At 40.5% G+C, this 13,532-nt stretch overlaps 1 protein-coding gene across 7 annotated transcripts in view; it reads left to right on the forward strand.

The window, feature by feature from the left end:
- The window catches only part of hipk2 (homeodomain interacting protein kinase 2), a 285,854-nt gene extending 278,132 nt beyond the window's left edge, over positions 1 to 7,722 (forward strand). For all 7 annotated transcript variants that reach the window (XM_080190631.1, XM_080190630.1, XM_080190633.1 and 4 more), the window contains one exon: positions 1,430 to 7,722. In XM_080190631.1, the coding sequence (XP_080046757.1) occupies positions 1,430 to 1,891 (462 nt within the window). In that variant the 3' untranslated portion in view covers positions 1,892 to 7,722. The remainder of the gene's footprint in view (positions 1 to 1,429) is intronic.
- The last annotated feature ends 5,810 nt before the right edge of the window (positions 7,723 to 13,532 follow it).

Below are 13,532 nucleotides of genomic sequence, written 5' to 3' on the forward strand. Positions count from 1 at the left end.
ACTCTGTCTCGTCTTGTTTGAGATCCGATCCACTACAGTGGTGTTGTCAGCAAACTTGAAAATCGAATTGGAGGGGAACTTGGCCACACAGTCATAGGTGTATAAAGGAGTATAGTATGGGGCTGCGAACACAGCCTTGTGGGGCACCGGTGTTGAGGATGATCATGGATGAGGTGTTGTTGCCTATCCATATTCATTGTGGTCTGAGTCAGGAAGCTCAGAATCCAGTCACAGAGGGAGGTGCCGAGGCCCAGGCCACGGGCTTTGGAGATGAACTTTGTGGAAATAATAGTATTGAAGGCTGAGTTATAGTCAATAAATAGGAGTCTGTTACCTAGGTATTCCAGGGTTGAGTGCAAGGCCAGGGAAATGGCATCTGCTGTGGACCTGTTGCAGCGGTAGGCAAACTGTAATGGATCCAGGTAGTCCGGGAGGCTGGAATTGATTCATGCCATGCTAACTTTTTGAAACACTTCATGATGATGGATGTCAGAGCCACCAGCCGATAGTCATTAAGACACGCTGCTTGGTTTTTCTTAGGTACCGGGATGATGGATTGTTGAAGTTGTACAAGACATTGGTAAGGCCACACTTGGAATACTGTGTACAGTTCTGGTCACCTATTATAGAAAGGATATTATTAAACGAGAAAGAGTGCAGAAGAGGTTTACTAGGATGCTACTGGGACTTGATCGTTTGAGTCATAAGGAGAGGCTGGATAGATTGAGACTTTTTTCTCTGGAGTGTAGGAAGCTGAGGGATGATCTTATAGAGGTTTATAAAAATAATGAGGGACATAGATAAGGTAGATAGTCAATATCTTTTTCCAAAGGTAGGGGAATCTAAAACTAGAGGGCATAGGTTTAAGGTGAGAGGGGAGAGATACAAAAGGGTCCAGAGGGGCAATTTTTTCACACAAAGGATGGTGAGTGTCTGGAACAAGCTGCCAGAAGTAGTAGTAGAGGCGAGTACAATTTTGTCTTTTAAAAAGCGTTTAGACAGTTACATGTGTAAGATGGGTATAGAAGAATATGGGCCAAATGTAGGCAATTGGGACTAGCTTAGGGGTTTAAACAAAAAGACAGCGTGAATAAGTTGGGCCAAAGGGCCTGTTTCCATGCTGTAAACTTCTATGTCTCTGTGACTCTATGACCTGGATTTGATTCCAGGCTTGGGTCACTGTCTGTGTGTAGTTTGTATGTTCTCCCCATGTCTGTGTGGGTTTCCTCCAGGTGCTCTGGTATCTTCCGACAGTTCAAAAAATGCACTGGTTAGGTGCATTGATGACGCTAAATTCTCCCTCACTGTACCCAAACAGGTGCCAGAATGTGGCGACTAGGTGATTTTCACAGTAGCTTCATTGCAATGTTAATATAAGCCTACTTATGACTAATAAATAAACTTTAACTTTAATGTCTTTGTCTTTTAGGCTCAGCCACATGTGACAAGCATTCAGGAGCGGAGTGGTAACCATGGACATCGAAGGCAGCAGGCGTACATTACTCCGACCATTGCCCAGGCACCCTACTCATTCCCACACCGTAGTCCTTCACACACTACTGTGCATCCTCACCTGACAGCGGCCCATCTATCAGGGCAGCCTCACCTGTATACCTATGCCACACCTGCCCTGGGGCCCACAGGCACAGTTGCTCACCTCGTGGCATCACAGGGTTCTACCAGGCATACCTATGCCACCCATCCTGGAGGGATTGTCCACCAAATGCCTGTCAGCATGGGACCAAGAGTACTGCCATCTCCCACCATTCACCCAAGTCAGTACCAAGCCCAATTTGCCCACCAGACATACATCAACGCTTCACCAGCCTCAGCTGTCTACACCGGATATCCACTGAGCCCAACCAAGGTGAACCAGTACCCCTACCTTTAAGACTCAAGATCAACAAGACATTGTATTGAATTAAAACAGTCTACAATGCATCTCACACTTGAGAAGGTACTTGGGAAATGAGCTGGAAGGAAGAATGCTCAGTCATGTGATGAAAAATACAAATTTTTTTTAATCAGACGTTTATTAAAAAAAATCACCAAATTTTGAAAGCCGGACAATTGACCTCTAGCCAGTGATGAAGACCTTCAAAGGGGAGTCAAGCAACAGATGTTTGAGAGATATTTAATCTCTGAGATGTTTTAAGGACCTGCAACCTTGAGACCCTGGAAGTTACTCTGAGAGTTTGGTCAAAGTTTTTATTGATGAAGTTCAGTAAATGAACTATAGTTATTGATTTCTCAATTTTAGTTCCTTTTGTTTTTTGGGACAACAAAGAGCTGCTCTCCCTTTCCTAAATCAAACACTCTTTGTGAAGGTAGAGGTTGCCAGGGCCCCTTTTAGAATGTAGAGAGATGAGGAAAGCTTCATTCAATGATACGATACCAATAGATATAACTTGTGATTGCACAACCGTGATCCAACCTAGCTCTGTTCTTAAGGCATGTTAGTTGTGACTGTCCTGAGCTCCCACAGTGTACGAGCGTATGTATGTGTCTGTGTGTGTGTTCTGATCTTGCTATCTGTGGTTTTGTCAGCAGAGAGCTTCCTGTCATGTTTCAAACATATTCCCTTGTAGTGCCTTACAGAAAAGGGTGAAAGTTCCTCTAGACTTACAGCAGATCTAATGGAGCTGATGATAATGCTGAGGCAGTCCTTTCAGTTTCAACTGTTGTGCCTGATTATTGCACATGAACAAACTAACCGTAAGAGAGTGTGGGGTGCAGAGGGAGACATGTAGTCTCTGAGTTTTCATGCCCAGTCTTCTCTTTACAATTCCACAGGTGTTGGCAGCTCACCATTCCCTCTTCCAGGTAGCCAATCAGTGTAGGCAGAAAAACACAAAGTTTTGTGCAACCAAGTGTTACTTGACTCATTAAGCCCACACATCTACCAACAGTCTCTGTCTAATTATAACACTGATGTATTCTCCTCCCCTCTCTGCCAATTGATCCACCAATATAGGAACATTCACCTCGCTGAAAACAATATCATGTCTTGCTGTTAAATTATCAATGTCCCTCCTCTTTTAAAGGTGCAAATGGCCATTGAATTAACAACTTTCTCCAAACAGTCACTGTTGGCAAACAGTTCAATCATGGAAGGCATTACACTGATCTGATCCTTAACAGTATGGGTGCACTAGGGGAGGGGGAAAATGACAGAAAAAGGGAGATAAAAGTTGCACAATTTCCAAAGTCATTTGAGTGTATCACATGCGGTGCTTTCATTTACATGTTGTTGACGCATTCCGGTGCCATCTTTTGGAACAAGACTGTTTCGGTCCAGTAAAATATTGTGCTTCTGTATTCTCATGGAAGAAAATGTTTCTTCTATGACTGCATGAAAATATAATTTTAATAGTGCCCTCCTTTTCCAATTGAATAAAGACCATCAATTTTCTCCTTTAGGTGACTCAACATTGGACTGTTTCCTGCCATGCCACATTTTTTCTGTCACTTTTCTCCTGTCCTTTGAATTCCTTGGAATTGAGATATAATTCATCCTGATATAATTGAATGGTGCAACAGATCTGTAGGGCTTAATGGCTTCCCCTTGTTTGTATGTTCATCCCTTTCCTGAAGGTACTTATTTGCAGGGCCTTCGGGCTTTGTGAATGAACCAGAGGACATCACTGTTGAACACCATCCTGCTTGCATATGCAGATATGTCTTCCACATTTTTGACTCGGGATCACTGAGGCTACTATGGCTCCTCCTTACTGTCAAAGGAAGCCATTGACTGAGGTTGGGACCATCACAGGCATCACTGAGCTGATTAGCTGAGGCATGAAAGGGAGTTTAAGAATGCATCTGCAACATCAGTGAATTTGAATGGTCTGACCCATGACAATTCTGTACTCTAAGTTTGACTGCCATCTGGTGGTCAAAAGCGTTTTGTTTATTGAGGAGAAATGCCACTTGTTAATTTAAACTGGTGCAATGCCATAGGTTAGATTCCTGCTCCTTGAAAGTTATTTTATTAGGTAATGAATGTATTAAAAGCAGAGAGTAGAAAATACTAGCAGGATCTCTTTTCTCACTGCACAAATTTGTAACTGACAATTTTTATGAGAAAATTTCCCTTTTCAGTGTGGTACTTTAACAATCATCTTCATTAGCTGCTGTACTAAACTTTTTGAATTGGCACTATTTTTCTTTCTTGGTTTGTTCATTTTCTTTCTTTTGATAACCAGCTTTGCATTATTCAGTGGAAAGCATTTAATTTATTTCTCTGCCTGTTCGCTTCAGGTTGTGCTGCATGTGTGTTCTTTAGAGCAGAGTTGTCCCAATTGAAATTGCTGGTTAGCCAATATCTGGCCAGAGGTATACAGTTTTAGTGCATACACTCATTTTAATTACACATATTAACAAGTAAATGCATTTCACACGTGAATATTTACTGAACAAACATTTACCATCATTCCGTAACTAAGGAAAAAAAATACTTTCACTCTTTGCTTTTGTCACCATTTACTAGAAGTTGCAAATGATAAATTCACATATATCAGTCATATGAATGAATATTTTTTATTTATTGATCCAAAATATGTTTGTATTTCCTATCAGTCAAATCTACGGGCCCAATTAGCCATATGTAGCTAATGATTTATGAATTGGGCAACATTGCTTTAGAGAAGGCAACTAATAGAGAAGAGAAAGTGTGATGATTACATTTTCAAAGAGATTGACTTCTTGCCTGAAATTGTGTACAGTTGTGTAATTGGATAGTCACTGGATGTAATGTCCACTCTTACATCAAGTTAATGCTGGTCCTGAAATAATAACATAATTATCCATTCCAATGGGCTGGATGATTATATAATGACATCCATGTGGCTTATATTCAGAAGGCTAGGCTTTGTAGTTGACCTGGCAGAAATCAGCTACAATCCAATTAAGGAGAAGAGCTGGCTATGAGTGAGTGTGAGGATGTGGGGGGAGGAATAAGACACACACACAAAAGCAAAATGACTCTTGTCACCAAAGAAACCACGTTATTCATGCTTTCCTGTCCCTTGACTGCCAGGCTGTTTATTGAAGATTTCTTTTCTCTTGTTAGGATATGACAGCTGGAAATTGTTCCTTTTCATGTATAATTAACTCTTAATTCTTGGTTTTATTATTTTCATTAGGTGGAAATTTCTGAAAGGTTTAATGGTTACTGGCATTGCTGCTATTTTGATGTATTTAAACATTCAAGTGAGTCCATATCTTTCTGTATGTATATACATATATTTATATATAAAAAAGAAAAAATATGTCCCTAGTCATAAAATGCAGGAAGGGGCACAAAATCTACTGATTAGTAAATGTCTGCACAGTTTAACTAATTCACACAAGAATCATGTTTTATTCTATTTAACACATTTATACTTGTAACTTTTTTAACAGTGTATTGAGATGCAAATATTTTTCACCTCAGCATCAGCTAGAAGCCCCTCTTCTCTTCATTCCCCCAACCCAGTCAGGATTTATAGAGAATATACTATTTATAAGTACACAATTATTTCATCAGAGACCTACACGTGGCTGGAATTTCTGGGTAGCATGAAGTCGATCTGATGTCTGAGATTGTTCCATACTAGCTCCTTTAGGCACTTTGATGCAAGTTGCAGTTTGGTGGTTTAAAATGAACTTATCTATCAAATAAAATGCCACAGCAAATATGCTTTTCTAAGCATCTTAATAACTTGGCTGTAAGTGCCTTTGTCTTGGAAGCTCTTCAATGTATGTTGGCAATAGAATGCATGTCTCTTTAAAAAGGCAGATTTCAAACACACAGCAGAAAACTGTGACAATTCACTGATGCCCAGTATAATGGGGAAACAAAGCTGATACATCAGCAGTGAAATTGGGAACATTGCTATGTTAAACAGAAGTGGGTCCAAATTGGAGGTGCTATCACACGTACAGAGTTAGGTGAGGTGGAAATGAGAAGCATTAGGGTTGCCAACCCTCCAACATTATCCTGGAGTTTCTGCTAAATAAAGATATATCTCCCAAACACTGCTGCGAGCAGCCAAGGATAAAATGTATACGGGCATTAAAATTTGTGAACTTTTACAATGTCTTCTTTTAGTTATAAAAACATTTGAGAGATGGGGTAATAAAGAAATGTTTGCTGAGATCGTTGAAAGTGGGACATCATTTGATGAAACCCCAGGAATGTTCAATCAGGGTTGGCAACAACAGAAAAGCATTGAGGATTTGGAGAGGAGGGAAATTAAATTCTAGCAAATATTTGGGGGTGTTAAATCCTTTCCTCATTCCAGCACCTTCCCCAATTGTTGCATTCCTGTCTTTGTGAATGTTGGCAAATAAATTAGAATGGGTCAAAAAACAAGCTTGCCGGAAACATGTCTGTAACTTTTTTTTGGGGGGGCGTGGTTTGCATTTGACCTTTATGTCAGGATTTTAATTTCAGGCACTTGATTGCAAAAATTACTACACAGTTTTATGATTCTTAAGATGAACTGGAACCTCGAAATCTGTGGGAGGATTTTCTGTTATGCAGACTAATCAAGCCTGAGTAAGATTTGAAAATAAGGAAATGGTAGTTGATTTAATGCTGAGCTGTTAGTTGGCTTCTTTCGTTACGCCTTGAAAATAGGATGCCCTTAAATACGTCACTGTGGATGGATACAGGTGCGTGATGGTGAGGCTGTCACATTATGAACTTATTAGTTGTTTATTCTCCCATTCGTTCAACTCCTGAATCCTTGTTGCCATGAAGCTTTGGTGATGCCTTGTTCAAGTGGTCAGTCTGAACTTCTGAACCATAATGATGAATGTGGACAGACCACCCAAGGAGATGGATAATGATTAACAACAGGGACTCCAATAGACCTAACTTCAATGTAACATTTGTCTGGTTCAAATTAGCCCACTCAGCACAGATCTTGGACTGTTCTGTTCCCTGAGTGAATGCAATCGGCCATAGGGAGAAGGCACTGGAGAAATTTAATAAATGTTTCAAGTTTACTTAGTGGCATTTGTCTGCTTTCTAATAATACATACCAACTCCAGCTATGAATTGGAAGGAAAGTGACATTAGTAATTTATACAATGGAAACTTAGCTGATGTGGAGAGGGATAGGTGATGGGGACTTAAGGATCAGTGGGAAGGAGTCTGGTGATGGGGCTAGAGAAGGTTGCGGTTGCTATATCAATGAAGCAGGATAATAGCATTGTGCATGATTCACAAGAAAGAATAATGAGAGCCACAGTGGTTTATGATGTAGTTGGTATATATTATAGTTGCATTTATAATTTTGGTACGTATATTAAGGAGAAAATGCCTTGACGGATTCTTTCCTACACTGACCTGCCCTACTTGCCGACCATGCCCTTCCCTGTCCATTGCATTGCTTTGTCCAGAAAGCCATGCCATACTGACCGTCCTAAACCTCCATGCCCTGAGAACATTGTCTGGCCCCGACTATGATGCCATACTGCCCTCCACATATCCTGACCTATTCATATCACTCTGTGTTGCTCACATCATTCTTTGCCATTCTGCCTTACCTATACCATCCTGCCTGCTCTCCCCTTCTCATACTGTTCTACTTTTTTTGCTCTGCCTCACTCATGTTGCTACAACAGAGTTGACAGTTTGATTGAGAAGTGATGCCTAATACAACTTAAATACCAAATACAGACAGGAATTTGCCAACCTATCAGCCAAGTATAGATAGAATCAGAAAACTAAGACTTCTAAATAAACAACACTGCACAGATTAAACTGCCTGTTACAAAAATCTTTATTCATTACCCTAGATAATATGCTGAACATCCAATAATTAATTCCTCCAGTTAATATACAGGTTTGATTTTTGTTGCATCTTCTCTCACACACACGCACATGCACACACACACATATCCCTGATGATTTAACTTTCCAGGAATCTCATTTCAGATCTGAAGGTGGAGAAAAATGAATATCAGTGGTCAGTATGGGGCACATATATTGCATTTTCATGAACTTTTGGAAGTACCCACCTCCAGTATGTAATCTCTGCTGCTAATTTCACCTCTCTCCAAGATAACTTTTAAAACTCAATTGTATCTCATACTTGTTCAGTGTCAAGCCCTGGGAATCTGCATTAAACTCTCTGTAGGTTTGTGTTTCAAAGTGCTATTCTATGTTTTTTCTTTGTGGACTGTCTTTTTTGCTCTGTAATTTGTTGTCTTTTTAAAGGTGGGGCTGCAATTTTGGAGGGAGAAGTGAGATGTTGTAGGAATATATGTACAATGTAGAAACTTATATCTTTGCCCCATATTCTACGTATGATTACGAGAATGTTTATTTTGCCGAATTGTAGAGTGTTTTAAAAAAATGCAAAATTCAGCCAGAAACTCAGTCGTAGCTACTAAATGCTTGTGTTTTTCTAATGATGTTGTGAGCTCACTCTTAACTGTTTCAGTTGTAGGAGGAATGAGTGGAAATTTTATGGTCTCATCTTGAAACTAATATTAGAAGCATTGTAAATTAAAAGAAGATTTTAATGAAAAAATATAGAGTATATAGTTATTTTAACTGTTACTACTAACTGTAGGGAGAGAAGGAGGTCTATTGTTGTGAACTGTTTAGCTTGTAGTTCACTGGTTGTTGATCATTTTTTCGGTCTCCAAGGTGAATCTGCTTATCTCCTAATCAGAATATATACACACACATATGCATATTGTATATGTGTGGAAATGTAATCACAAACTGTCTTGGATTTACATTAAACTGTTTTAAGTCACTGCAGGACCAGTCTGAATGTGTGTCTACCTGCCAGTTTCTGTCATTACACATTATTTTCACAGGTTCTACCATTCATGATAAGAACCCCACCCCCTGCCACACCACTATCTGCAATCTGCCTGACCAGGACTCAAGCCCACAATTAGGTGATTACCTAATAAGCTATAGAATCAGATTCCCTACAGTGCAGAAGGAGGCCATTCAACCCATTGAGCCTGCATTGACAACAATTTCACCCAGGCCCTATCCCTGTGACTCCCGCTTATCCCCCTGACACTAAGGGACAATTTATCATGTTCAGTCCAGCTAACTAACACATCTTTGGATTGTGGGAGAAAACCAGAACACCCAGAGAAAACCCACGCAGACATGGGGAGAAAGTGCAAACTCCACACAGTGAGCGACGTGGGAATCAAACCCAGCTCTCAGCACTATGAGGCAGCAGTGCTAACCGCTGTGCCACCGTGCTGCCCTAGTGGAGCTTAACCTTTATGGAAATTCAAAACACATCAACCTTAAACAGATGGCCAGGTTATTTATCTCATTTTGCTTTGTGTGACCTTACTTTGTGCAAATTAGTTATGTTTCCTATATTGTAACAGTAGCCACTGTTCAAAAGTACTTCATTAGTTTTAAAGTACTCTGGACCATCTTGAAGTAATGAAAAAGACTACACAAATGCTCTCTTTCTGTTTTTTTATATAAGAGAGGTATAGAACAAAGAGATCTAGGGGTACATGTTCATAGCTCTTGAAAGTGGAGTCACAGGTGGACAGAATGATGAAGAAGCATTTGGTCAGAACATTGAATACAGGAGTTGGGACATCTTGTTAAAGTTGTACAAGATATTGATAAGGCCACACTTGAAATACTGTGTGCAATTCTGGTCACCCTATTATAGAAAGGATATTATTAAACTAGAAAGAGTGCAGAAAAGATTTACTAAGATGCTACCAGGACTTGATGGATTGAGTTATAAAGAGAGGCTGAATAGACTGGAACTTTTTTCTCTGGAGCGTAGGAGGCTGAGGGGTGACCTTATAGAGGTCTATAAAATAATGAGGGGTATAGACAAGGTAGATAGCCAATATCTTTTCCGAAAGATAGGGGAGTCTAAAACTAGAGGGTATCGGTTTAAGATGAGAGGGGAGAGATACTGAAATGTCCAGAGGGGCAGTTTTTTCACATCAAGGGTGGTGAATGTCTGGAACAAGCTGCCAGAGGTAGTGGTAGAGGCTGATACAATTTTATCTTTTAAAAAGCATTTAGATAGTTACATGAGTTCAGTGGATATAGAGGGATATGGGCCAAATGCGGGCAATTGGGATTAGCTTTGGAGTTTAAAAAAAGGGGCAGCATGGACAAGTTGGGCCGAAGAGCCTATTTCCATATTAAGCCTCTATGACTCTAAGTGTGTGAAAAATGGCACCAACATGACAATGGGAAATTAGAACCAATCTAAGTCATAGTAACATAGGAAATAGGAGCGGGAAAAGGCTATTTGGCCAAGTTAGCCTGCTCTGCCATTCATATACATCAAGAATGATCTTCTTCCTCAATGTCATTTTCCTGCACTATGCCACACCCATTGATTCCTTTAATATCTCCTTTCTGGTAGATTCAAATTTGATACTGGAACCAGATCTGCCCTCAGCACCATGGGCATTGTTAACAATCAACCAGTCAGCCTGGATCATATATGTCGATTGGACTTGTGATTCTTCCCATTCTGCTGCAAATTATCTTTCAAGTCAATTCACTAACCACTTCTGGGCTTCCTTCTGCAGGGATTTTTCCCATGGCAGAAAAGTGCACACCATATATCCAGGCCGCCTAATTAAAGCTGGGAGTCTGGTGGCTAGGTCAGGCATTTCTTTTGATTGCACATCCTGCATCCATCAGAGGTTTCTCCCAAGGTTCCCCTGCCCCCAACACTTCCGTTCCCCAATTTCAGACTATCCTGGCTCTCTCACCAAGGTGAGGTTAGGAGGCCCAGACTTGCTTTGTTCTGGGCACCAGGCTCCTCTTCAGGGGACTCACTGTAGCCCCATCAGTGACCATTGTTCCCATGGGGCTTTTGGGGCAAGCAAGTTGGCCATTTGATTGGCTAGCAGCTCAAAGAGCTGGGATTGTTGATGGATCTCCCCATGGGTTTCATGGAGTACAAACTCCCTTTAGTGTATCCCAGCAGGGAAGACTGGGCCCAATATATAGAGTGCATGCGTACTTCTTCCACACTAATAACATTGAAGGAGATGAAAAATAAAAGTTTTGTTGAAGGTTTGACATTCAACCAATTCAGATACCCCAATTTTAAAAATTTTAACAAGCTAGTGAAAAACCAGTATGACTCAAAACCCTGTCCAGAGATGCTGCTTCAACATGACCATAGAAACTAGAAGTAGGAGCAGGTTATTTGGCCCTTCGAGCCCATTCTGCAACTCCTTCCCCCCACCCCTTGATCCCTTCAGCCTCAAGAGCGATATCTAATTTCTTCTTGAAATCAGACAATGTTTTGCCCTTAACTACATTCTGTGATATGAATTCCACACATTCACCATCCTCTGGGTGAAGAAATTTCTCCTCATCTCAATTCTAAAAGGTTTACCCCTTATCCTCAAACTATGATCCCTAGTTCTGGACTTCCCCCACCATTGGGAACATTCTTTCTGAATCTACATTGTCTAATACTGTTAGAATTTTATAAGTTTCTATGAGATCCTCTATCACTCTTCTAAACTCTGATGCATATAACCCTAACTGACTTAGTCTCTGATATGACAGACCTGGCATCCCAGCAATCAGCCTGGTAAACCTTGGCTGTACTCCCTCTGTAGCAAGGACATCCTCAGATTAGGACATCAAAGCTGCACATAACACTACAGATGTGGTCTCACTAACACGCTATACAATTGCAGCAAAACATCCCTATCCCTATACTCAAATTCTTCCACTATGAAGGCCAATATACAATTTGCCTTCTTTACTGCCTGCTGTACCTGCCTGCTTAGTTTCAGCAACTGATGCACGAGGACTCCAATGTCTTGTTGAGTATCTACCTCTCTCAATTTACACCCATTCGAGTAATAACTGTCTTCCTGTTAAATCTACCAAAGTGGATAAATTCACATTTATCCACATTCTATTGCATCTGCCATGCAGATGCCCACACACTCAGCCTGTCTAAGTCACACTGAAGCATCTCTGCATCCTCCCCATAGCTCACCGGCCATCCAACTTTGTATCATCTGAAAATTTGGAGATAATACACTCTTCCAAATCATTGATGTATATTGTGAACAGTTGGGGTCCTAGCACAGATCCCTGTGGAACCCTAGTAGTCACTGACTGCCAATCAGAAAAAGACGCATTTATGCCCACTTTTTGCTTCCTATCTGCTAACCAGCTTTCTATCCATCTCAAGACATTACCTGCAATCCCATGTGCTTTAACTTTACATAGTAGTCTGTTACATGAGACCTTGTCAAAAGCCTTCTGAAAGTCTAAGTAAACTACATCCACTGGTTCTCCTTGGTCAACTCTACTAGTTACATCCTCAGAAAATTCCAATAGATTCGTCAAGCATGATTTTCCTTTTGTAAATCCACGCTGACTTTGTTTGATTATACCACTGCCTTCTAAATGCTGAATTATGAAATCCAAGATAATAAACTCAAGCAACTTCCCCAGTACCAATGTTAGGCTCACTGGTCTATAGTTCCCTGTTTTCTCCCTACCTCTCTTTTTGAATAACAAGCTTATATTAGCTACCTTCCAATCTGTCAGAACTATTTCAGAGTCCAAAGAATTTTAGAGAATAACCACGAATGGATCTACTATTTCCAGGGCCACTTCCTTAAGTACCCTGGGATGAAGATTATCAGGACCTGGGGATTTATCCACCCTCAATCCCATCAAGTTCTCCAAAACCATTTCTCTACTAATGCTGGTTTCCTTCACTTCCTCACTAACACATGTTTCTCTCAGCACTTCTAATACATTGCTTCAGTCTTTATAAAGGAAGACATGAATAAAGTACAAATTTAATTCCTCAGCCATTTCTTTACTCCCCGTTATGAATTCTCCTGTTTCTGACTCTAAGAAACTTTCACCCTTCATGTGGCTTAAATGACGTACTTAGGCTTTCGGGTAGATGGAAAAGGGTTACACCCAGTTCAGGATAAATTAAAGGCCATCAAAGAGGCACCAACTCCAAGGAACACCACGGGATTAGTAAATGATTACAAAAAAATTACTTTGAATTTGGCTTCCATGCTGGCCCCCTTGCACTCCCTGGGAAGCACCACTGAGGCTTTCGAAAGTTAAACTTTTGCTTTTGTCATTTAATAATTGGCCTATTTTGATGCCAAAAAAGAGTTTGTGCTGATATGTAATGCTTCTCCATACTGGTTTGGGGCAATACTTTCATATCACAGAAAAGACAGGACAGAAAAGCCCATCACATATGCATTCAAGACCCTTTTGGATGCTGAGCAAAGGTATTGTTAGAATGAGAAAGAGGGTTTGGTGATCATATTTGGTGTGAAAAACTTCCATCAATATGTGTACGGTAGACATTTTATAAAGTTGCTGACCACAAGCCCTTACTAGCACTTTTTAAATAAGGCAAGGTCATCCTCCCTGTTGCCTCTGTGTGGATGCAATATTGGGCCTTGTTACTTATGGTCTCAGAATATCTTCTACAGCAATGCTCTAACCTGGATAGCCAATACCAATGTGCTGAGTTGTCTACTGTTGCCCACAAGCCTGACTC

The sequence above is a fragment of the Carcharhinus amblyrhynchos genome, chromosome 6 (genome assembly GCF_965287045.1).
Source record: "Carcharhinus amblyrhynchos chromosome 6, sCarAmb.v2.hapA, whole genome shotgun sequence".
Lineage (NCBI taxonomy): Eukaryota > Metazoa > Chordata > Chondrichthyes > Carcharhiniformes > Carcharhinidae > Carcharhinus > Carcharhinus amblyrhynchos.